The sequence below is a fragment of the Arachis hypogaea genome, chromosome 16, assembly GCF_003086295.3.
Source record: "Arachis hypogaea cultivar Tifrunner chromosome 16, arahy.Tifrunner.gnm2.J5K5, whole genome shotgun sequence".
Lineage (NCBI taxonomy): Eukaryota > Viridiplantae > Streptophyta > Magnoliopsida > Fabales > Fabaceae > Arachis > Arachis hypogaea.
Genome location: NC_092051.1, coordinates 8031622 through 8054563, shown reverse-complemented (window position 1 = coordinate 8054563; position 22942 = coordinate 8031622). Strand labels below are relative to the sequence as shown.

The 22942-nt window shown below is 34.7% G+C and overlaps 4 protein-coding genes across 8 annotated transcripts; 1 reads left to right on the top strand and 3 right to left on the bottom strand.

The window, feature by feature from the left end:
- Positions 1-2787, bottom strand: LOC112757977 (tRNA-uridine aminocarboxypropyltransferase A). The gene has a single exon (XM_025806522.3). The coding sequence runs from the start codon at positions 1467-1469 to the stop codon at positions 684-686; it is 786 nt and encodes a 261-aa protein (XP_025662307.1). The 5' UTR covers positions 1470-2787; the 3' UTR covers positions 1-683.
- An 805-nt stretch (positions 2788-3592) lies between these two features.
- Positions 3593-6828, bottom strand: LOC112755427 (cytoplasmic tRNA 2-thiolation protein 2). 3 transcript variants are annotated; one of them, XR_003179003.3, is made up of 8 exons: positions 6441-6828; positions 5901-6249; positions 5662-5748; positions 5272-5393; positions 5055-5133; positions 4356-4750; positions 3987-4097; positions 3593-3881 (listed from the first exon to the last, which is right to left on the bottom strand). XR_003179003.3 is itself a non-coding variant. In XM_025803512.3 (8 exons), exons 1-7 carry the CDS (start codon positions 6734-6736, stop codon positions 4049-4051), a joined length of 1377 nt encoding a protein of 458 aa, XP_025659297.1. In that variant the 5' UTR covers positions 6737-6828; the 3' UTR covers positions 3593-3881. The 3 variants fall into 3 exon arrangements, 2 of the variants coding, with proteins under 2 accessions (XP_025659297.1, XP_025659295.1); XM_025803512.3 differs by having other exon boundaries at positions 4049-4097; XM_025803510.3 differs by having other exon boundaries at positions 3593-4097.
- A 185-nt stretch (positions 6829-7013) lies between these two features.
- LOC112755428 (uncharacterized) lies at positions 7014-10566 on the top strand. Of its 2 annotated transcripts, none has more exons than XM_025803513.3 (9): positions 7014-7222; positions 7703-7865; positions 7967-8016; positions 8103-8172; positions 8272-8377; positions 8757-8823; positions 8986-9061; positions 9823-10118; positions 10364-10566. In XM_025803513.3, the coding sequence occupies exons 2-9, from the start codon at positions 7706-7708 to the stop codon at positions 10445-10447; spliced, it is 909 nt and encodes a 302-aa protein (XP_025659298.1). In that variant the 5' UTR covers positions 7014-7222; positions 7703-7705; the 3' UTR covers positions 10448-10566. The 2 variants fall into 2 exon arrangements, with proteins under 2 accessions (XP_025659298.1, XP_025659299.1); XM_025803514.3 differs by having other exon boundaries at positions 7036-7222; positions 7719-7865.
- Positions 10567-11206: 640 nt separating this feature from the next.
- Positions 11207-21329, bottom strand: LOC112755426 (insulin-degrading enzyme-like 1, peroxisomal). Of its 2 annotated transcripts, none has more exons than XM_025803508.3 (26): positions 20909-21329; positions 20755-20830; positions 19905-19972; positions 18775-18866; positions 18561-18634; positions 18428-18471; positions 17910-17961; positions 17605-17727; positions 17405-17517; positions 17149-17311; positions 16326-16418; positions 16015-16100; positions 15794-15880; positions 15577-15680; positions 14727-14829; positions 14502-14597; positions 14232-14421; positions 14054-14115; positions 13558-13662; positions 13127-13328; positions 12830-13038; positions 12366-12490; positions 12231-12282; positions 12064-12150; positions 11833-11955; positions 11207-11715 (listed from the first exon to the last, which is right to left on the bottom strand). In XM_025803508.3, exons 1-26 carry the CDS (start codon positions 21032-21034, stop codon positions 11473-11475), a joined length of 2898 nt encoding a protein of 965 aa, XP_025659293.1. In that variant the 5' UTR covers positions 21035-21329; the 3' UTR covers positions 11207-11472. The 2 variants fall into 2 exon arrangements, with proteins under 2 accessions (XP_025659293.1, XP_025659294.1); XM_025803509.3 differs by having other exon boundaries at positions 17214-17311; positions 20909-21306.
- Between the last annotated feature and the right edge of the window lie 1613 nt (positions 21330-22942).

Genomic DNA, 22942 nt, shown 5'->3' with positions numbered 1-22942 from the left:
TTGGATCCCAATGAGTAATCTAGAAACATCAAAACCATATTACTGTATACAGTTATCGAGCTTAAATCAGCACATCAAAAACAGATAAGTAAAAGTAAATTGCTAATCAATAAACATGCACTAACGAAGTCAATGTATGAACTATGAAAACTGAATCAACAAAATTCAGTGTTTTTGTCCTTATTCGAACTCCAAGGGACATAAGAAACCGGCAAATTGTAGAATGTCGTGGTATTGAAAAACCAATTTCAGCTCATTCGAATGATATATGGGAAGAATATGATAGTAAAAATGAATTGATCCCAAACTTCGATTTTCCCACACATCTTTGTTGTTTCCAGCACAATTTTCCATCTATTTTCACATCAACTATCAAGGATTGTACACCAAAGCATTGGCATAACCAAGAAATGATACTTAAACTGACCAAATGGCATCTATAATCAGCTTAGTGACAAAGCAGAAACACTGCAACAGAAAAGTTTACTCACTGAGCCATAGCCATTGATTACAAGCAAATAACTTCAGCAATCATGGCAGTTCTGCAACACAGGAGCACTAAATCATGGCAGTTTCTCCCGATTGCACTAATGGCATTGCTATCGTAGCCGCAATTTAAAACCATGGTCGCAAACCAATTTCGATATACCAGTTGAATTCCACGAAAGAGATCGCTAAACCTTTCAAATCTCATCTTTTTCCATCATTTTCTTCTCTTTTTCCTTAGCCTTCTTCAGCAATTTCGGCCTCGGATTCATCGGCTTCAAGAACCCAGCCTGCAACCTCACCATCTCCCTCAAAATCCCAATCAGCATGCTCTCAACTTCAACTCCATTCGGATCAAGAACCCTCAAAACCCTAGCCACGGCCTCCATGGTACTCACGCAACCAGAAAACGGTTCCTTTCTCAGAATTAACTCCGAATCGTAGATGCTTCCGCCACTCACGGTCTCATCTACTCCTAAACAAACCCTAACAGCGAACCTAGATTGGAGGAACTCCTCGCTCGCCTTCACCATCTCACGCGCGTGCTTCCACGTACCATCGAACGCGATCAACACAAGCTCTCTCTCGCCGTTTCGCGTGAGGTCCTGCACGTTCAGGTCGGAGATGTCGACGGCCGGAGTGGAGGATGTCGCCGGAAAGAGGTAGATAACGGAAGGAGGAGGAGATCGGTCGAGCAAGGGGGAGAGGCCGGGGCGGAGACGGCGGCCGGTGACGGCGGTGGCGCGGAGAAGGGATCGAATGAGGAGAGGAGTTGTGGAGAGCTTGTGGTGCGCCTCGTGAGGGTGGTGGAGGATGAGGACTTGTGTGGAGGTTTCGATGGGGTGAGGGGGAAGCACGTGGCAGAGGCATACCGGATTAGGGCGGCGGCAGGAGGAGCAGATGGAGCGGCCGCTAGGTGACGGCTGTGGTTCCGGCGACGTGGCGGTGCCGTCGTCTTCTTTCTCTGGTGCCATGCAGTGCATTCCACGTCAGAATTCTCAAAACTCATCTAATCATTTACATAACCCTTCTAAAATTTAACTCTACTTAGACCAACTCCAACGGTCAAAAAGTTGGGCCTTATTTAAATCATAATTAATAGAAATAATTATATTAAATTAATATTGAATATTGTTTATATCCTTATATTAAATTATAATTAATTAAATTTGTTTACATAAAAAAAATAAATTTAATTTTTACACCTTATAAAATAAATTTTGGTTGGATTATTTATTTTTATTTATAAAATTTAAAATATTAATTATATTATAAAACTAGCCGTTGCAATACTAGCCGTTAAATAGCCGTTGCAAAACTAGCTGTTATTTTTATTATTCTATATATACTACTTACCTATACTTTTATTTTCACAATTTCTTCTACTCTTCCTTCATCTTCTTTCAAAGTTTATGAAATTAAAGTTCTATTGAAATTATTTTTTGCTCAAAAATATGGATCCAAACCAATTCAACTCTTTTTTCAATTATTTACAAAATTTTTCTCAAATTTCAAATATCCGACAATCTCAAACTTCAAACTCTCAAATTCCAAATCAAAACTTCATCCTACCAAATACATTTCAAAATCCAAATCCACAAAATATTCCTAATTTTAATTTTCTAGCTCCTTATAATAATCAATTCCCTATATTCCAACCACATAATCAAAATTCACAAACACCACATTTTTCATTTTCATCCATATTTAATCCTTTTATTGGAAATGTTACTCCAACATCTTTGCCATTTCAAACTCAATCTCAAACTTCAAACTCTCATATTCCAAATCAAAACTTCATCCTATCAAATACATTTCAAAATCCAAATCCACAAAATCTTCCTAATTTTAATTTTCAAACTCCTTATAATAATCAATTCCCTATATTCCAACCACATAATCCAAATTCACAAACACCACATTTTCCATTTTCATCCATATTTAACCCCTTTATCGGAAATGTTACTCCAACATCCTTGCCATTTCAAACTCAATTCAGTACATCGAGACATGACTCATTTGGTGTTGGTGGCTCTTCTAATCCGTCCCTTCATATTCCGATACAATCTAGTCCAAATTCGCAATACTCATCATCATCAAATACAGAAACACCGATGGTTATGAAAACCAGTGTGGACTCTCCCGTTCGCCAACAAGGATCAAAGAAGAAGAAGAGAAAGGGTAAGAGAAAAGTACAAATGTGTGAAGATCTTAGCGAAAAGGAATTATTGGTTGTTAAAAAACTATCTCTCATGAAAGATATTAACAACCTTAGAGAAAAGGAACTAATGAATAGAAAAAAAGAAAGAGAAGAGGAGAGGCAACATAGGAAAAAGATTATGGCAATCGAAGAAAAGGAGTTACAAATTCAAGCGGCAATGAAAGAACAAGAATTACAAACTCAGAAATATATTAAAGAAATGGAGATAAATGCAAAGAAAAGGGAAATGGAAATGGAAAGGATGGCTAAAGAAAGGGAAAGAGAAATGGATATGCAAAGGATAGCTAAAGAAAGGGAAAGAGAAATGGATCTGCAAATACTTAATGCCGACACATCTACAATGAGTGAAAGACGACAAACTCTTCATGAGATTGCATGTAAAAAAATAATCAATAAGTGGTTTACTTAATGGTTCCTTGTATTCATAGAGTTAAGTGGTATGTTTTATTTTTATTATGTATTACCGTACGTAATGTAGTCTATTTTATTCATGTGTGATGTAACTTTTAAAATTAGTCAATATTATTACGTCTTATTATTTATGAAAGCAACGGTCGTAAAACTAACAGATTCGAACTTAGATAAAAAAAAAAAAAAAAAACTAGCCGTTATTGTTTCCCTCTTCACTAAACCACTCAAAATGGCATAAATTTTGGTAGCAATTGCCAAATTGGAAGTGATCCTCTGTAATTAATGATTCATAGTTGTTTATATATTTAGTGGCAGTTGAATTAGTTATATATAACCGATTATAGATGTTTTTCGTGCATATGTTCATACAAAAATCTCGAACTTAGTTCAGACAAAAGTTTTCATCAAAGATAGCACTAACTAAACGTCAAATATGTTAATGGGGAGAAAAAGAAATCTCTAGCTACAAAAAAATTGCAGAATAATTTTTCCACTTTCCTTTATTTGGGTCGTGATCCAACCTATCTTTTAACTTAAGTTACAGTACACTACCACAATGTCACTTAATGAAATAATATACACACATAATAATAAGGGGAAAATTAAAATGATCCAACCCTGTTTATTAACACTTGAAGTAGCTTTAAAGCGATTCTTAATGAGGAAAATTGAACACCCCGCGTGACGCATGAGGCACAAGTATCTGTGGTCAGCTTTGTCACTCTTCGAATTGTTCACTTCATGAATCCAAGACTTTAACTTTCTGTTGAAGGAGGCCAGTAGATTTTGATGTTTAATGCCATAGATAAACTCTCTTGCCATAAGCCAAAAATTGTAGTACGTTACTCAAAATCGTAAATTCAATTACCAAAACTTGAATTCATGCCCTCAAACTAAGAGCCTCAATGTGGGGAAACCGGGAAAGTATACCTAAGTTTCTTCTTCATCATCTGAAAGCAAGCAATCTTGTATTTGTTCCCTGAAAAGAAAGAGATGAGTAGAATTTTCAGGTCACATGTAATCCAGCGAAGACCATCATGACAGTAAAAAGAATTGCAATATGAAGAAAGTAAATATTTGCCTAATAAGCAAGAGCTCAAATTTGATTTAACATGCACCCAGTAGACCAGTACCACAGTAAGGGTTTTCAAGAAGGCTGAGTGATTATAGCTAAGCATGAGTTATAACTGAATTTGAAATGCAATCCATTGATCTTGACATCAAAACAGTCACTCACCTTAGCAGACTCAAGTTACAATTGTTTGCTTCCTCTGATCTGGAAATTATAGATTGGGGTAAATCCGTATAAAATTGCTCCATTGTCGTGGAATCTCTTGGAAGTATCTGATACTGACAACTAGAACAGCAAGCAGCATAAAAAAATTCACCAGTGCTACCATTATCATGGTTGCTTCGATTAACAATCTCAGACTTATCAAGTGGGCTATTGCAGAGAGGACAGAAAGATTCCGAGGAAACAGATTCATTCGATTTGAGATTATATCTCTTTTGGCGTCTTCGAGTTGCCAAGGGAACATGACCATCAGTGATCTCGGGAATCTTGTTAAATTGGAAAGGAATGAGTTTCCCAGCTGTTCTCACAATTGTGCTCTCTCTAGATGGGTTTTCTTCCTGCAAAAATGGTGTTCATTTCCAAACTTAGAGCCACAGCTACTGTAAACAAGACTTTAACATATAATTCAATTACAATAATACACATACACATACACATACCCATACCCATGTATGCACATTTGTATATGGGTATACCAATTAAGATAACTTTATATGTTAAAACAAGAGGTGTCTAAAGGGAATCACTGGCTCCAACTGAGGTATTAATTAAACGGATCATATGACCTACTATTTTTAAAACCCAGCTTCAAAAGTGTCTCTGTTGTATAGAAGGGTAAGGACAAGGTGCAACAAATCATACCTGCAATAATTGTACAAATGATGAGACCAAGCCATTGATGGTAGAGCTTGGACTTGTAGACAACTTTAAAGTCTTTAGACTGCCCTGCCAAACAGATCAAAGACATGTACTCAATCGATTATACAACTCAGTGAGTCTGGCACATTAAAGAATACACGGAAAGTAAAGTAATATATGATACAACACTTAACATGACACAAAAGAAACAATTTTCTACCCATCAAGGCGGCAAAGCATGTTGATCTCTTGAGCGAAACAATCACGTAGAGGAAGCACAACTGGAATTTCCCATCGAGCATCAACATACTGTATATCTGCAGGTAATGAATATCCCTGACCCTGTAAAAACATGAACAGAAGGATGCACTCTATTAGGTCATCTTCTATGTAGAATGGTTGAAACAAGAAACATATATAAGAACTACAACAGAGTATAAGCTGAAAGATTAATTTTATTCATAACAATGTGGACAAGAATCTTAAACTAGGCATGGACCAGTCAATTTGGCATTCTCATGAATGAAGCATGACACAGATATTCACATTTAATGGTTATATATGGGCTACAGGACTAACGACCTTCGCTCACTCAAAATCCACAACAAACCTTCACAGTGGCTGAAATGACATGAGAAGCAATTCTTGAAATGCATGATCCTAGAACAAGTCTGTTATAACCAAATTCAGAAGCAACCTGCATAATGTAAAACATTTTAAATTAGCTGCTTTCATATATATATATATACACATACACACACACACACACATACATCCACAAGGCACAAGCAGACAAGCTTCTATCTAAGATGAGATAAGTGTATGGCATTATGGCGTTCAGAATCAAACCTTTTGAAGTGCCAACATGCGAATATTAACCAACAAATCCTCCCTTCCAGTGGGATCACTCACAGCATTCAGAATCTTTAACAGCCTCTCCTTTCCGTCACTAGAATCGGACGAGTAAATTGTCTCAATAGGAACAACATGCAACTCCTTCTTTGGCGGGGCTAAACACGAAACAACCGAAGAAACAAATCCAACCGCCTCATCCATCTCACCAGAAGGAATCGGCACAACAGCACTCTCATCTATAAACACCACTCCAACACCAAACACAGGCAACGACCTATCTCTACAGGCATCAAAATTCTTCTGTGCCCTCTCTTGCAAATCATGCACATACTGCAAAGCTATCCTAAACAGAAAATGCATACATTTTCATCATCTATAAACATGACCAATCATAGTATGAACTTGGATAAGCTTCTAAAAAGAACTTTTACAAAGTAAAGCGAATATATCTTCTATCATGCTTCTAAGAGTTCACAGTAAAAACACAGATTTTCTGATTCATACAAACAAACTAAGAAATTTCATTGAACTGACCTTGAAGAAGGGCCACCTGAGAATGCAACAAGGACCTTATCGGTGGGAGAGATCATGGCGTTCGAGGTGACGGCGTATCTGAACTTCCCAAACAGGTTGCTCCTGAAGCAATCAGCGCAGAAGCGACCATCGTCGATGCCGCCGTAACCCGAAACGGAGTCGTTCAGCTTGCACTTGACGCAGATGTTCCCATTGCTCGCTGAATCGGTTTTTGTTGGAACTGCTAGATTCTCACGCTTCGGTTCTTCTTCGTCTTTGTAGCAACCGGATTGGCAACCAGAGCCGTTACACGCCATTGACGTTGAATCGAGCTTCTTCAGTCGCCGGGGTTTAGGGTTTTTCGGAACTGCCCCAATTCTCGCTAGGAATAATATTACTTCAGAAGTTTAGTCTAGTTTTTTTTTCTTTCGAAATTATTTTGATTGGGCTGTAAAATGAGAATGGGCTTAGGAAGTCCCAAATATGAAAGAACAATTATTGGCACTTTCAGCCCAAATAAAAAATAAATTGGCTTGAGACTCACCTGGGCTGGGCCTTTTTTCACGCAACATTGGAAAAAATAATAAAAAAAAAAAGAGAAAGAACTTTAGAGCTTTCATTTACGGAGACCTAAGCTCCTCACTCGCCAAACACCAGCCGCACCCTACACCACTCTTCTCCGACCGTCGGCGCCACCGCCTCTGGCAACACCGCCACCACCCCGGCGGATCCCCCGGCACGACCATCGGCTTGGACATTCTTGTCGTCCACCTCCTCTCTGGCAAGCTGCTGCTTCTTATACAGTCAGTACCATTTCCCAGCTATTCGCGCCTTTTTTTTAATATATGATTTTTAATTATTTATTGTTGTGCATTTCTACGTTGCAATTTGAGTTCCTATTCTTGTTTCAATGTTCTTCGTCATTGATTTTTTGTTATGTGAAATTTTGTACCTGTGGAACATTTCATTGAGTTTCATTTGATCTTTGTTTCTTGTTATCTTCTTAGGTGGAAATAAAAACGTAAGTTTTTTACGCTGTAAATAATGGGTCCTATGCATTTCCAGAATAATTTACGGTAGAATCTCTAGAAGTAGAAAATAGTTGCAATTTTAATTTTAGTTTTTAGTATTGTCACTGTTACCACCATTTCATGGATGGCAACTCTTTGTGCAGTTGCATTGTTTCCTTCTCGTTGCTCTGATGAGTATATGTGTTTCTAGCAGCTATTAATACTTTTTGTTTCTTACATTACTTTTTGTTTATTTATTTAAATATGCAAAAGAGTATGGGATTTCCAGATGCTTCCAAGGATCTTTCATCAGAAATGGAGGTTGATGCCTTTAGGCGCCTTTTCCCACTTAAATATTTTGAGCGTCATCTTGCCGAAGCTATACGTCCTGATGGTAGACCACTTGGGAAAGCTAGAGATACAACTGTAGTTCTTGGTTAGTTGCCATTTTACTTACAATTTACCAAATCTTTGTCTTCTATGTGGCTTGTTAGTCATAAGAGGATTGGAATTGAGATTGTTAACTCTTCTGTTTAGGCGCTGTTGCATCTGCTAACGGTTCAGCACTTGTAAAGATTGGATCAACTGTCAGTTACTCCTCTCCTATCTATTTGTGTGTGTGGTATCGTTCTTAAGCAGGTTCTTGAGTCTTTTTAATTGTTTCCTTGCTTAGACTATGCTGACCGCTATTAAGATGGAAGTTATGACTCCATCCTTGGAATCACCAGATGAGGGATGTATAGGTTGGCTATCATTAGCTGTGACACTTTTATTGTAATTATCTAGTCTTATCCATATATCATATATTTCGATATTTAAACATGTTATCTCTTCTGTTTCAGCTATTGATTTCCACATGCCTCCAATTTGTTCTCCAATTGTTAGACCTGGAAGGCCTGCTGAAGCAGCACCAGTTATTTCAAAGCAATTGTCTGACACTATTTCCAGGCAAGTTGTTTTCTTTCCTATCACTTTTCTATGTTCCATATTTGTGATCCTGCAATGAGCAAGCTGAACTAAAAACTACCAACGTCACTTCAACCCCCCCCCCCCCTTCTCTTTTCTTTTCTCTTTCTCCGTTATTTTGCAAATTGAACTTTTTATATGTTTAAGTCAAGTAATTATTTGTTCAACTAACAAACCAAATTATACATTTTAATATAAGTCAAGATTTGAAGTCATAATTATATTGTTTTTTATACTGAATACCATGTTCAAATCTAGATTACATAACTGATCATGTCGTCCCTCCTTGTTAATTGTCTAATATATCTAATGTATTTCAATTATCAACAAAATTGACCCTATTGTTTTTATTCTCTTCCAGTTCTGGAAGTATTGATTTAAAAGAGTTGTCTTTGGTTACTGGAAAAGCTGCATGGATGGCTTACTTGGTAAGCTTCTATATGGACTGCATTTATCAAATTTCACAGAGCAAACATAGAAAAGGATGGATAAAACTCCAACTTTAATGTGAGATACCCTGTCTTTGTTTGCTCTGATTGCATGGTTGTCAATTTATTGAATGACATAATACTGCCTTTGTTATCATGCAGGATGTCTATTGTTTGGATGCTGATGGTGCTCTTTTTGATGCAGCTTTACTTTCGGCAGTAGCTGCCTTATCGCATTGTAAGTGTCATTTATTTACATTATGAATATCATTCAGAGCATATATGACTTCATCCTATAAAAACAGCAAAATGATACTTCCTGCATTTTAGGTTTTTCGTAAAGAATGTTAATACTTACAAATGCATGCTAGTTTGGAGATCTTGATAAGAATATGAGGAGTGGTCTGTGACTACCTCTTAGTACACCATACATGAATTGAGTCAAGTGTTTTTGAAGAGTTACACTTGACATAGAATATGAACATGTTTTATACTTTTATTTATTGTGTGCTACAATGACGTCTTTTGACCTTATATATCTATATGTGTGTATGTATTTCTGTCTTCTAAAAAGATTTGGAATATCAAAATGCAAGTGTTCAGTTTTGAACGCAATAATTTTAATCTTATCAGGCCCACCAAATTATTGAAATGTGTATATATTGTGGTTATCTGATTTTTTAAGAACTGAATGATTGATTTTGAGAACACTATTACTAATTGTTTCTTCCCAAAATCTTGCTTTCTTCATTATTATATGCAGCATCTAGTTGCATTTTTCTTTTTATGCATTAGACCAATTAAAATAATACATCCCACCTGCCATTACTTATACATTTCTTAAATGCATGGAAATCAAATTTCAAGTTTACCAGTGACTATTCTGATTTTATGCTAATAAAATCTATGTATTATTGTTGGTGTTGTTGATTTGAGCCACTGTTTTAATTATATGTACTATTAGTTTTGCTTTCCTTATATAAATTTCCATGTCAACAGTGCAAATACCTGCCGTTGCAATGAATGATGATGGCAAAATAGTGCTCTTGTCCGAGGATGATGGACAAAAGAAGGCACAAGAGCCAGTTAATAAAGAGAAAAGGAATCTTACACTAAGAAGCATTCCATTCTCGTTGACGTGCATACTCCACAAGAACTACATCTTGGTAGATCCCACTGCTGAAGAAGAATCCATTATGGAAACCGTGGTTACGATAGCTTTAGATACATCTGGCCAACTTGTATCCCTTTACAAGCCTGGTGGCCCAGTTCTTGCCTTCACATCTGCTATCCAGGTTGGTTTGCTAATTGTGACAGCACTGACAAAGTGAACCTTCTCAAACTATAGCATAAACATTGCTCGTCTCATTTTGATTCTGCATACCAAAATGTTCCATTTATTAAAATTTCCATCTAATTTCTAATTTGTGCTTGATTAGGAGAGTTTATTATGTATCCTGTATAAATCATTTACACCTACATGTATGATTGATGAAATGATGTTCATAAAAGTTGATAATTGTAATTGATATGCTTTCAGGACTGTGTTGCATTGACTAGGCAAAGAGTAAAGGAACTAAAGGGAATCTTAGAGGAAGCAAATTCTACTATGCAAGTTGAGTAGAATTAGGAGTCAATTTTCAGGGCTTTGAATGGTTTGTATATTCTGAATCACAGTTACTAAGACTTTATTTAAAATTTTTCCTTTTCAACCATTTCAATCTATGACACGTTTCAATACTATTCTAAATGAGTTACTTGGTTGATATTTTTACGGAATTTTCAAAGGTGTGTAGAAAAAAAATTATTGGAGTTTCTTGTATTGGTAGATGCAAGTTCAAACATAAGTAATTGGAAAGATACAATGACATTCACCAAAACTAAGTAATCCCTCACAAGTTGGATTTGCTTGTATTCTAGATCTTGATCACATCAAATCAACCATTGTTTGATGTTCCCAATTTACAAAGAAAGACACATGGCTGCCTTTGCATCGGTGATATAACTAATATTATTGCGAAGTGTAGGACTACTGACCATAAATGAAAAGGCATTCCTTTTTCAATGAAGTTCATTAGAATAAAATCATTTGCAGAAATTCACATGAATTCCACGAGTAAGCTAATTTGTAAACTTTAAAGGAAAAAGAATCAATTCTTTAAAGAGAATAGTAGAGTTCAATGATACAACTGAAACCCAAGTTATTTCACTTTTAATTTAATTTAGCGATATTTTTACTAATGGGATCGCTTAATAGTCTCTTTGTTCAGAAAATGATCATTTTACCCCTGCACAACTTGCATATCAAAGCCTAGCTTCCTTCATACCCAAATTTCAGGCATCATCTCCTATTATCCAATTATTGTTATACAACTCGATGAAGTAACCAAAAAAAAAAGGGGTAACTCATCATTATATGACAATTGATTACATAAGTCAATAAATGGTAATCATATCTTTATGGTGATGTGAAGTCTACAAAAACCTTTATGGTGATGTGAAGCTTGATAAATCGCACTTGTGCAAAGTGCAAACTAACCTTTCGGTGAAACGAGGGAATCATTTTACGAAAATGAATGAGATAACTTAAGTCACTATGAGTGTTCTTTCTTTATAGGTAGTAAAGATATGGGGTGAGAAAAAGCATCCCTACAATTTCATCTGCCCAGAAAGCCCTTTGAAAGAGCCATAAAGAGACTGAGATTTCCTAAAACTGAAAACATTTTCTATTTTAGCTGAGTCTGGTTGAGAAGTCTCTGCTTCGTAATCATCGGAATGGAGGTTCCCATAAACTCTTATACTCAAAGTCTTCTTTTGAGGTGCACCAACTTTGACATATTCATTGAAGAAGTCTATCAACTCTTGAAGAGTAAGCTGTCTTAATGCTTCAACCTATGCCAAAGCCACACAATAGAATATAGCTAATTCAGTACAAGCATGATGCTCTATAATCCAGTTTTGAGCATATTCTTCTGACACATGTACTGTATTTTGAACTGGTATTCATACCTCAAAGTCTTTCCTATCAAACCTCAGAGTTCCATCAGTAATCTCTCGCCAGAAGAATGCTGATTCTTCCCTCAAGTTTTTGTGTTTTTCTAGTTTCATATCTATCAATGCATTTACGTTGCTCTGCATACAGTTGAGAAGTCAGATACACAACAGGTATTTTCAATGCAACTACCAACAACAGATAATAACAATTCAATAGAAAGTACAGTTAAAAAACATCCAGAAGACCTTAAAGTCATCAGCTGTCATCTCAAGTAGTTTGGCCTCGAACATATTCAGAAATGCCTCAACTCTTTGATCGATATTTCCAGGACCCTGAGAAATAAGCAGAATATTATTAGCATGAAGCAACCAGGACATTGTTTACAAAATGATTTAAATATATCTCCAACTACCTTTACTGTGGATTGAATAATAAACTGCAGCCCACGTATACCGCAATCATTCCTACATGCGTTCAAAACATAAGTTGAAACACATGGAGATACTTTATACTGAATATGGGTATCAGATGCTAAAATCATACATACCTTTGCATGAGCACAGTAATGTACCCTAGCTGCTCAACTGATCGAAGCTGATGGAAGGCTGCTTGCTTTGCAACAAGGGCAAAAAGCTGAAGTTTAACATTCAGCTTGAAGTCATCTCGACCAACCTGCAAAATTCTCTCAAGTGGGTGAACAATGGCTACAAATTACAAGAACAAGGATTCATCTAATCAATGATACGGCCAAGGTAAGGGAAAAATACAAGTCTACATATACTTGAGAAACTGAGCCTTGTACACTAAGTAGGGTTGTTGATTACATGGATTTAATGGTGCCATTCTCTAACATGAATCATATTCATGTTTAAATCATTAAAATTTAAATCTATTTTAATAAATTTTCACTATGGTTTTCTAGGTCCCCCTCTTGCTATAATCCATCTGATGTATTCTCCTTATTGGGGACTCTACAGGCAAAACAAAATTATTATAAATGAGAAAATCTACCTGTATATAATGCACAAGAGCAGAATTCTCATCATTAGGATTAAGACATTCTGATGGGTAGAAGTAACTCGTGCCACTTTCAAGCTTAACAACCCGATTTGTTACATGCTGAGATGGAAATAAAGGCTGGCACAAAGGTTTTGAACACTTAAAGAGAACATCTTCTATGTGTCTAACCATTAACTCCGCTTCATTACCTTCAATATTTCCTGTAAAATATGCTAAATATTTTAAGCCCAATTGAACTGGAAAGCAACAAAACAGTACGGAGCCAAAAGAAGAGAGACAAATAACAACCTGCTACATAGAACTCCAAAAAGGATCTTGAGAGCATAGCTGGTACAAATTTTGAAAGATCTTCAGGCTGAAGAAGTGGAAGCACTTCTAGCTGTTCCATCCAAGGCCAGGTCTGATCTTGAAGTATCAACGAGCAATAGTACATAGCTTGTTGATATGGTTGTTGATACTTGGAATTCTGGTACTCTTTGGTTACCATTTCCTGATAAATGGGTTTGTAAAAACAAATATTTTTGTTTAGAAAAATGACATGGATAAACTACAGAATAAATATTGCAGACTCAACTTTTTAAATATATTTTCTTATTACGGAATAAACTTGAAGAAAATAACTGCCAATTTTAAATGGAAAGAGACACATAGGCAAAGGCACTACCAAAGAATCAACCAACCCATGGTCTACAAGAATCAATTCAATCCTCATACAATACCTTAATAACTGAGAACCTGTCAGTTTGCACTCTGAATGTTGCAATCTTTTCAATTATAGTTTCAAGTAAAATCCTTAACTTGTGATTATAACCAAGGACAGTCACCTGAAAGATATAATGGCAGTTTTATGTTTTATGAAGATGTGGAAATAACATACTAAAAAGACAGGAAGGAAAATAACGAGCATAAAAATTATGAATGTGTAAATCAAGTTCCTCACTACCTCTCTTTTCTGTTTTTCTTTCAACTCCCCCCACAAATTTTATCATACAAAGCATCCGAAGCAGCAGCAATAAACTCCAAAACCATATAGTTTTGCTCTTAAATTATTAATAATCAATATCCCACTTATGAATATTTAAAATAAATTATCACCACTCTCTATGTCAATATGTCATAAAAATGTAGATATGAAAACACAATATCTTAGCATATTTATATCATTTTCAAAACAGAAGTTGTAACCTTAAAAGTAAAATTATATAAAAAGGATACCTGGAAACCACTATCTGTGTGATTCACACCGTAATTTAAACCGGCGACCTGGGCATAATAAGCTAAAAACAGATTCACAGTAAGAACCTCTTAAACTTGTATTTTACTAACAAAATGGATGCATTATTGCAGAAATATCTCTTTACAAAGAAGTCAATGAATAAAACTAGCAACCCACCATATTCATTCAGATAATCCATCAATAATTGTGTAAAAATATGAGTCAAAACTTCAGCCTCAGGAGAGCTTCCAGCATACGGGCAATTGAAGTCAATCTTTACGTAAGCCTTGGGAGTGGAAAACAATGTATCTGGCTTGTACCATAAGGCAGAATATGATGACCTGCTTAACAAAACTGGAAATTTTACCTGTTTCAAAATATTAATAACTTGGTCAAGATACTCATGTAGGAATCCTAGATAAATAGAAATAATTATATATGTCATACTTTCTCTTGCACAGGCTTGAGCGACAAGTCCGTGGGAATGAATACATTGGGAGCCGGAAGATGCAGATTTTGATCAGGAGAAGAATGCACCCATTCCTGCAGATAGAAGCTTAGGACCGTCAGGTTCCATTCTTTCATGAAAGTTTCACTATATAACTTGAAATAATGAACATTGTGTTCAATTCAGTCCAAAAATCAAGCATAGCTAATGATATAAACACAGACCTGAATCACAGAGCTGGAAATCTTTTCAATGGAATAATTAGTTCCATACCATGGCTCCACCCTATCAGTATGCCCCTCAAAATTTTTGGACTCCCAAAAGATTCTATATGATAGTTAAGAGTTAGATTAGTATATGTAACAAGGCCACAGCCAATGGATATAAATGAATAATCACAATAGAAATAAGAAAAAACAAAATAGATAACTTTCATAAAAAAAATTGAAATATTAATTGCAAAAAGCTTCAAATTTACAATGCTAGCCTATATTTACAATGAAAACAAATCAACTTTATAATTTATTTTATCAACCTCCTCAATTGGTCTACACATAGTTTACAATCTGAACAACCAAGTTCAGTCATAACCCCTAGAACATAATGCATGCTCGTTGGATCAACCTTAGATGTCCTTCCATAATCTTCTCAAAAGGAGAAAGCCATAGCAAATTACCCTCAACCAATCAGTAAGTAAATCTTTTTTTAAAACACATTTTTATCAAATCAATGTGGAGTATATGTTAATTTGAAAAACCATTGATTCTTACAAAGAGGAGAGTTGTGTTAGGTAGGCCATCGACAAGCCAAAGTAAACTTTTTGAAATCTCTATAGCCAACTACACCTAGTGACATAAGGCTCTATAGTTATAGATGCTGTTGTAATGTCAAGTAATAATCATGGTCTTGCAAAATCACCTACAACAATCTTATACGGATTTTTTTTTTAAGATAAAAAACCATTCATGAATCTCAACCTTATAACTTAAGCTCTTTTGGTAATTTTGCAGATGTAACAACTTAGGCTTTTAGAAATATAAGATTAATTTACATATTTTATTTTAGTGCATTTACCTGACATTGTTTGGAGAAAGCTGATCTAGAACCATTTTGATAACACTTGGGCTGAACTTAGTAGGCAAAGATGATCCTATCAACCAATCTTTTGGAGGATATAACTGAAAAAATAACACAGATGCATTAGAATTACAATTTCTAAGAAAAAGGATTTATTGCCAACAACATATTATCACATTGGAACTTAATCATCAAAAGAAAAGAAATGGAGTACCTGCATATTTGATGAAATGTGAACAACATAATCAATTGGAGGAATTTTGTCTTGATAATGAAATTTGGTCTCACAAACAGCTGAAAGCTTCATGAACATCCAAAATTGCATTATAATCAATTGAAACCGGGTGCAAAAACAGAGTATATCATTTAGAAAGCATGAATAAAAACCAATTCTAGAGGACATATTAAGCAATCAAACACAATCTATATCCATACCTCTTCAAATATCCATTCGCAAACACCAGAATGTTGTAGAAGTTCAACATATTTGAACAACAACCCTATGATATCTTGTATGTGCTCTACAGATTGAAGCCAAAAGAGTGAATGAGGTTAAAGAATCAATGAACGATGCTTCACATATTTTGAATTTAGCATGACTAATAACAACGACAATAATACTAACAACGTCAATGATGTTGATTACAACAATTACAATCATGAAAATACTTGTTGAACGTGGGAAGAAATGTATAAACGAATAAGTGAATGACAAAGAGGAATTAGGGAGGCAAGAGAAATCTAACCATGTCCGGCATCCGTAAGCTCAATTGAAACCTTAAAGAAAGCAAAGTCCAAACTCCAATCTGATTCACCTGCTGACAAGCCCGTAGCCCATCCTGCAAAGTGGATTTTAATGAGACATTTCAAAATACATAGAAGCTTGAATATGTCTGGATGAACTTATTATTAAGGAAACCCCTAATCCAGAACCCTGAAGATCATATGTACATCCGTGATGAGCATAAGGACAACTGCATTGTGTAAGTCAAGCTGGTCTAAATGTTGAGTTTTCAGTTGGCCCTCGCTCCAAGTAGTGACAGACTGTTGGAGAAAGGAAGAGACATAGAAAATATATTTCTGGACACTATCCTAAATTATTAACTTCCAGTGTGTATTTATATACACTGCAAAAGGAGTGGCACTTATATATAATATAAGCTTGCAAGTCCAAAACCCAAAATTTCAAAGGATCCATTAGTCTTAAAATGACAATAGAAATGATATGCAGAGAGATTGGCCTGCTTTGATACAATGGTCAATCTTGTACAAACTACATGTAATCTTTTTCTTTCTTGCAAAGATGCCTTATCATCTCTCTATGTACTCTTCTCTCTCATATCCATAAATTTCTTTTTCTGTCAAATAAAAAGGAAGGAACAAGAGGATGTTTGCTTATAGTTTATAGAATTAGACAAGGAAAAGGCTAGGTGAAAACTATTTCAAGAACAATTTCAGCCCATAAAATGCCGATACATAACCATAGGAATTTTTAAGTATATAAAAGAATTAAATTTAAGTATTCCATAAGATTAATAACAAAAAATCCAACAGATGTGCAAAACCCACCCAATGTTTTCAAGATGTAATATAAAGACCCTTCTCCTTCGTGGCCAATAAGATGACCAAGATACCTGCATGGACCCTCATTGTAGTGACGAATCTCAGGGGTCACCGGCCATAAAATTTTCAATTTATGACCTTGCTTTATTGGGACAGTCTTGACAAGAATCTAAAACAGGAAGGCAAAACAGGAATTGCATTAGAATCAGCACACAAGGAGCCAGCTAGAATTACCATCGAGTCATAAACAGAACATGTATACCTGCAAATGCTCTGATTTACATGGCTGACCAGGAGGGTGGAAAGAACTTCTGTTGGTGTTTCTAATATTCTGGAACTTTACTTCCACAATGTTTTGAATTTTATCAAGGCTTTCTGAAAATATCAATGTATAACTATTGTATCGGCCATTTCAGGAAAATAATTAGTAGAAACTGTAACTGACAGAAAAATATCCTTTACCATTAGTATATACAACTAGACACATTATATTGGCAGAATAGTGGTGGTCATAGAATTTGAGAAGCTCATTCCTTGTGTCTAATCCTTTTTCTTTCGGTTTAACTTCCAAAGTGTCCCAGTTACCTGTACACAGAAAAAAAGTTTTTTTTAATTATTTTAGAACTACAAGAAATTTATGATGCTAAGAAGATTATCACCCTCATAATGTTGATTACACCTGGAGAGGGGGGAAATTTCAAAAATAAGTTATACCACAGTTAAGCATACTCATAAATTACATTGTGAAAAACAAACCAATAACTGACCTGTACTAAATTTGTGATAAGGATGATCTTCAGAACTGAGATGTTTCTGAAGCTGTACAGATTGTGATGTTTCACATGGAAAGACAGAGCAAGATTAAAACAGATGAACGACAAGAACTGAAAATTTAGCAAATAAAACTAGGCTATTTGCCTAGTAGGAATGAATAATCACTTTGACCCAATAAATACGAGTTGAAGTTTATTAAGATTCATAAATCTGAGGTTGAAGACAAGAAATCCAATCTCCTTGTCCATTCCTCAACTTTGCGGCTGAGGATAGTATCAATGGTTCTTCCATATTCTTATATCCTCCAACTACCAATCATCCAAATATTTCAATAATGATAAAAGAAATAGTTTCAGAGAGTTTGATTTCATTAATAAAAGCTATGGAACACATCCAGAAATGAAAACTACTTCCAAAAAGTACATACTCAAAGTAAAAAATCTTGAAAAACATTGCTGCACATAAACTTCTGAATTCTGTTATCAAACAATCAAGTTTACCAAGCATATACCTGGTTCATTCTCCATGGATCAGATAGTAAATTCTTCTGGTTTTCTGCAAGAAATGGACCAAAGAAAAGGATATAGATATGTCAAGGGAGATAAAACTAAAGCTACCAAATGAAGTTAAAATGATCGTCTTACCAGAGTCAACAGCTTTAATTTCCCTTGTGGTAGCATCAGGAGACATCAATGGTTTAGTAAAGAACTGGGAAAATCTGGAAAACACACCATAACCAAGATCAGAATTTGTACAGCAGCATATTTTTCCAAGAATCTTCCTTCTTTTTCCTTTTCTTTTTTTTTTTTTTTTTTTTTGTGTTGGGGGGGGTAAGGAAGCCAGAAAAGCAGAATATACCTGTCCAGGGCCTCTTCAAACCCATCTGTGTTAACATCAAAATAATAGTTGGTATGCTCAGCAGATGTAAATGCATTTGTGTTTCCTCCATGCTGTGTCAGGTAGACACACCGCATAGAAAAACAAGCAAAAGTGATTAGCAAACAGATGTCAGGAAGTCTTTTTGAAAATGGAAAATTTTAAGAGTTTTAGCTTCTAATATTAAAATGAAAGACATCAGTATACAATATGTGTTACATTTTGCTCAGTTTAAGAGAAGGGGTTTCCTTTTAATGCTTCAAAATCAATTGTGGTACTCTTACCCCTCTCCAAAATCAATTTTAGGCTTCAAAATCAATGAACTGAAAAATTGGTATCTTAAAATTTATTTTTGAAATCAAACTAACAAATATAAATCATTTTACCTTAAAATAAATTCTAACCAAATCAATTAATACAAAATTAATTCCATCCAAATAAATTGCCCAAATGCAAAAACAAATCACACATGTAAAAGTCCGAGGGTCAAAATCAGGACTTCATGATTATTAAGTATTGCATTAGTATCTTAGCAAGATGAAAATATCGCTCTAGCAAGTATGCTTTTGTTGGTAATATATGCAATTTTCCTTCGCAGATCTACTTTTCCCCTGCCAATAGTACTTGTATTGATAGCTACTAACATAAATTAAAAAGAACACCAGAAGACAAATCCCAGCCAAAGCCACAAAATAAAAGGCTCCTTAAAATAAATAAATAAATTAGCATGCCAAAGGCCCAAAATCACAAGAGTTCAGCAGAATATTAATTTTAGTTTCCGATATACTCAATGGACAGAAATGAAAGGTTACATCTCAGTTTCCTTAAATGCTCAGAGATACCCTAATGGCAATGCACACTCAATTTCAACAGTTTTCATATGACCATCATATCCTAACCACAAGCATTAATAACAATGAGCTATATGCTAAGGATGGCTACTTTCAGCTTTCATGTTCTCACAGCTAGAGAGGAACAAAACTGGAGAGTTCAACCAGAATACATATGGCAGCAGGACTAAACAATCAATCAATCACTTCATAAAGAGAAGTAACAATATCAAAGTTCATAAACACTTCCAGGAATGACATTTTTTTTAGTGTTAATTCTACCTCAGTGATATACTTGGAGTAGCTATCTTCCACCGGATACTTTTCACTGGCATAAAACAGCATGTGCTCTGTCAACCATGAAAAAAAGCACATCAAAAATTAAATTTTCTAAAAATGTATAAATATTCCACACCCCACCACAAGAAACAATTATCTTAAATTCTCATAACACAACTCTTTAGCATAAATATAACAATAATCCAAACACCAAACATTAATATCTTCTGTTCCTAATCGAGCTACATATTGGTGGAACAAGGTGGAATGGAATGGGAGAGGATGGAATTTTAACGAGTCCTGTTGTTTGGATTGAATAAAATGGATAGAATGATATGGAAAATGGTAATAGATTCTATCCAATACCACAACTTCTCATTTTTCTTCCCCTAATTTGGGAGAAATATGATTGTGAATTGCTAACTTTTTTCCCCACAACATTTACTACACTCCGTTGGAATATCTAAACAACAGAATGGAATATTACTCCTTTCCATTACTAAAATATCCAAGCAAATGAACAATATAGTGGAACAATCATATTGCTCCGCTCCACTTCATTCCATCTACTCCATCTTATTTCATTATATGCCACTCCATTCCGCTACTTGCCACCAATCGACTATGAACAGGGAATATCGATATTCAATAGTGCTAAAAGTGACCGATAAATAGCTTCTATCATTAACTCCCCATTATAATTTTCAACTAAAGCATAGCTAAATATGATAATTGCCTATCTTGGATGAACGTGATTCAAAGAGCACATTTAACCGCAAACAAAGAATCCAATGCAAATCAACATGCAACGAGTAAAAAGAACCAATTATTTAATTGAAAAAGAAAAAGAAACCTAGGAAATGGGCAAGGCCTTCGAGGCCAGCAGGGTCGCTGAAGGAACCTACTCCAACGTCCATGGAAGCAGCACACTGCAAACAGCCAAAACAAGAATCAACCAAATAAAATTGAAATAAAAAAATGAAAATAAAAAATCAGAGAGAGAATACCTTGTCGGTGTCGGGATCGGAGATGAGAAGGACCTGAAGGGAGTTGGGAAGGATGATCCTTCTGTAATCCCTCTTGTCCGTACGCGCCTTCACGATCTCTGCAGCTCCTTCCATTCCTACTACCATTTCCTCCTCCTCTTCTTGTTGAGTTCTCTCTCTTTATCTCAGCTCACAGGAAGTGAAGAAAGAACCCTAACAGTGCGAGTGTTTATTCTTAATTATTGAATTTCAAATTGGAAGAATCGGGAAATTAGAGAACAGAATAGAATTTGGTTGAGATAATGTTAAGTGAAGTGTGTAGTTGGTGGTGGTGCAGAGTGGACTGTGAGTGAAGTAGTCGTCGTCTTCTTCTCAGCACTCTCTCTCTCTATCTCTCTCTCTATAATATATAAAACAATATTACTAAAATTAAAATAACGTCTTTTTAATTTTTTTTTTCCATTATTTAGCAACGTTTTTAAAAAATATTATTAAAATATAAAAAATATTATTTTAATTTTAACAATATTTCATAACCATAATAAATATAAGCATATTAAAATTTACCTATCTATTTGTGTAGAAAGTAATATCTGACCAAGTAAAAAACATAATTTTGAAAGTTAATATTTAAATTTGCATGTTATTTTATGGAGATTATTGAATTAGCTTTTGAAATTTTAATTACCTTAATGTAGACTCTAAATTTTATTATGTAAAACTCAATTTAGCTCTTTAAACAATTTCTCTTAAAGTTATTCTCACATAACATGATCATATAAATAATCACCTGAGTTAAATTCCAAAATAATCTCTGGAATTGGCATCGTGTACTAAAATTGTTCTTAAGATTTTAATTGTATTAGTTACGTCTCTGCGATTGACAAAAATACACAACGTTAGTCTCTGACCTATTTTTCATTAACGACGTGATGACGTGAACTGTTAGTGACACATATCATTACATGATTTAGCCATGTGTAATGATATGACGATGCCTTGACCAGTGACACGTGACATGCTGATGTGGATGGTTGTGTCACGTGTCATAATACTATTTGACCACATGTCTGTTTGTGCCACGTGTCGCAACAATATTCGTCCACGTATCAATCATTATGTCATCATTTTAGTCTCTAAAATTGAATGTCGTGCATTAAATTAGTCAATTCTCTAGTCTTTTCTCCTTTTTGTCTTTAAATTCAAAATTCTCATAATCCATTAATTTCAATTTTAGTTTTTCACGTGTTATTTAAATACAAGTACTTTTATAAAATATTTTTTCTCTTACGAGTATCTCTAACCGTGATTTTGGAGTTGACGTGAAGTTATTTCAAGTACCCCACTTCTATCTTCAACCTCTTTCATCTAGACTGAAGAGGTCGGAGATGATAGTGAAGGTGCTTGAAGTGCTTTCAGTCTAGCCCATTTACACACAACGAAAATGTGTCTTTCATAACCGAACAAAATTATTATAGAAAAATAATTCTATAATTAAAACTAAAATTTTAAAAAATTTTATAAAAGCACTTGTATTTAAACGATATGTGAAAAAATAGAATTGAAATTAATGTATCTAAAATATTAAAAATTTTAAATTTTTAAAAAAATGAAAAAAAACTGGTGAATGGACTAGTTTGGTGCACGACATTCAATTTCAGGAACTAAAATGAGTCATTTAATACAAAATGAGAGACTAATTTAGAGCATCTACAATGATGACATAATGGATGACACGTGGAGCGACATGTAACACCCCGGATTTTTTGAAAATTAAATAATGAGTTATTTATTATTTATTATTTTATTTAAAGAGATTTATTTTTTTAAAGTAATTAAATCAACTTTTATGATATTTTGAATTTAAAATATATTAAAATTTTTAAATAATTTTTATTATAATAAAATTTTTTAAAATAAAAACAAAAGAATTATATTATTTTATTTTTCGGAAAAAAAAAAAGAAAGAAAGGCCACAACGTGGCTTAGATATGCATTACATATATATATATGAAATTAAAACATGCAAAATGGCTAATCAAAATTGGAGACGGA

Coding starts and splice junctions, on each gene's coding strand:
- LOC112757977 (XM_025806522.3), bottom strand. CDS start 1,469: ATGCACTGCATGGCACCAGAGAAAGAAGACGACGGCACCGCCACGTCG.
- LOC112755427 (XM_025803510.3), bottom strand. CDS start 6,736: ATGGCGTGTAACGGCTCTGGTTGCCAATCCGGTTGCTACAAAGACGAA. Junction 4,751..5,054: donor CATTTGTACAATTATTGCAG/GTATGATTTGTT, acceptor CCATTTTTGCAG/GAAGAAAACCCATCTAGAGA. Junction 4,098..4,355: donor TGTAACTTGAGTCTGCTAAG/GTGAGTGACTGT, acceptor CTTTCTTTTCAG/GGAACAAATACAAGATTGCT.
- LOC112755428 (XM_025803513.3), top strand. CDS start 7,706: ATGGGATTTCCAGATGCTTCCAAGGATCTTTCATCAGAAATGGAGGTT. Junction 8,017..8,102: donor TTGTAAAGATTGGATCAACT/GTCAGTTACTCC, acceptor TTCCTTGCTTAG/ACTATGCTGACCGCTATTAA. Junction 8,173..8,271: donor ACCAGATGAGGGATGTATAG/GTTGGCTATCAT, acceptor CTTCTGTTTCAG/CTATTGATTTCCACATGCCT.
- LOC112755426 (XM_025803508.3), bottom strand. CDS start 21,034: ATGGTAGTAGGAATGGAAGGAGCTGCAGAGATCGTGAAGGCGCGTACG. Junction 15,681..15,793: donor ACATTTCATCAAATATGCAG/GTACTCCATTTC, acceptor TTATTTTTTCAG/TTATATCCTCCAAAAGATTG. Junction 11,716..11,832: donor TTGATAGGAAAGACTTTGAG/GTATGAATACCA, acceptor GCTTTGGCATAG/GTTGAAGCATTAAGACAGCT.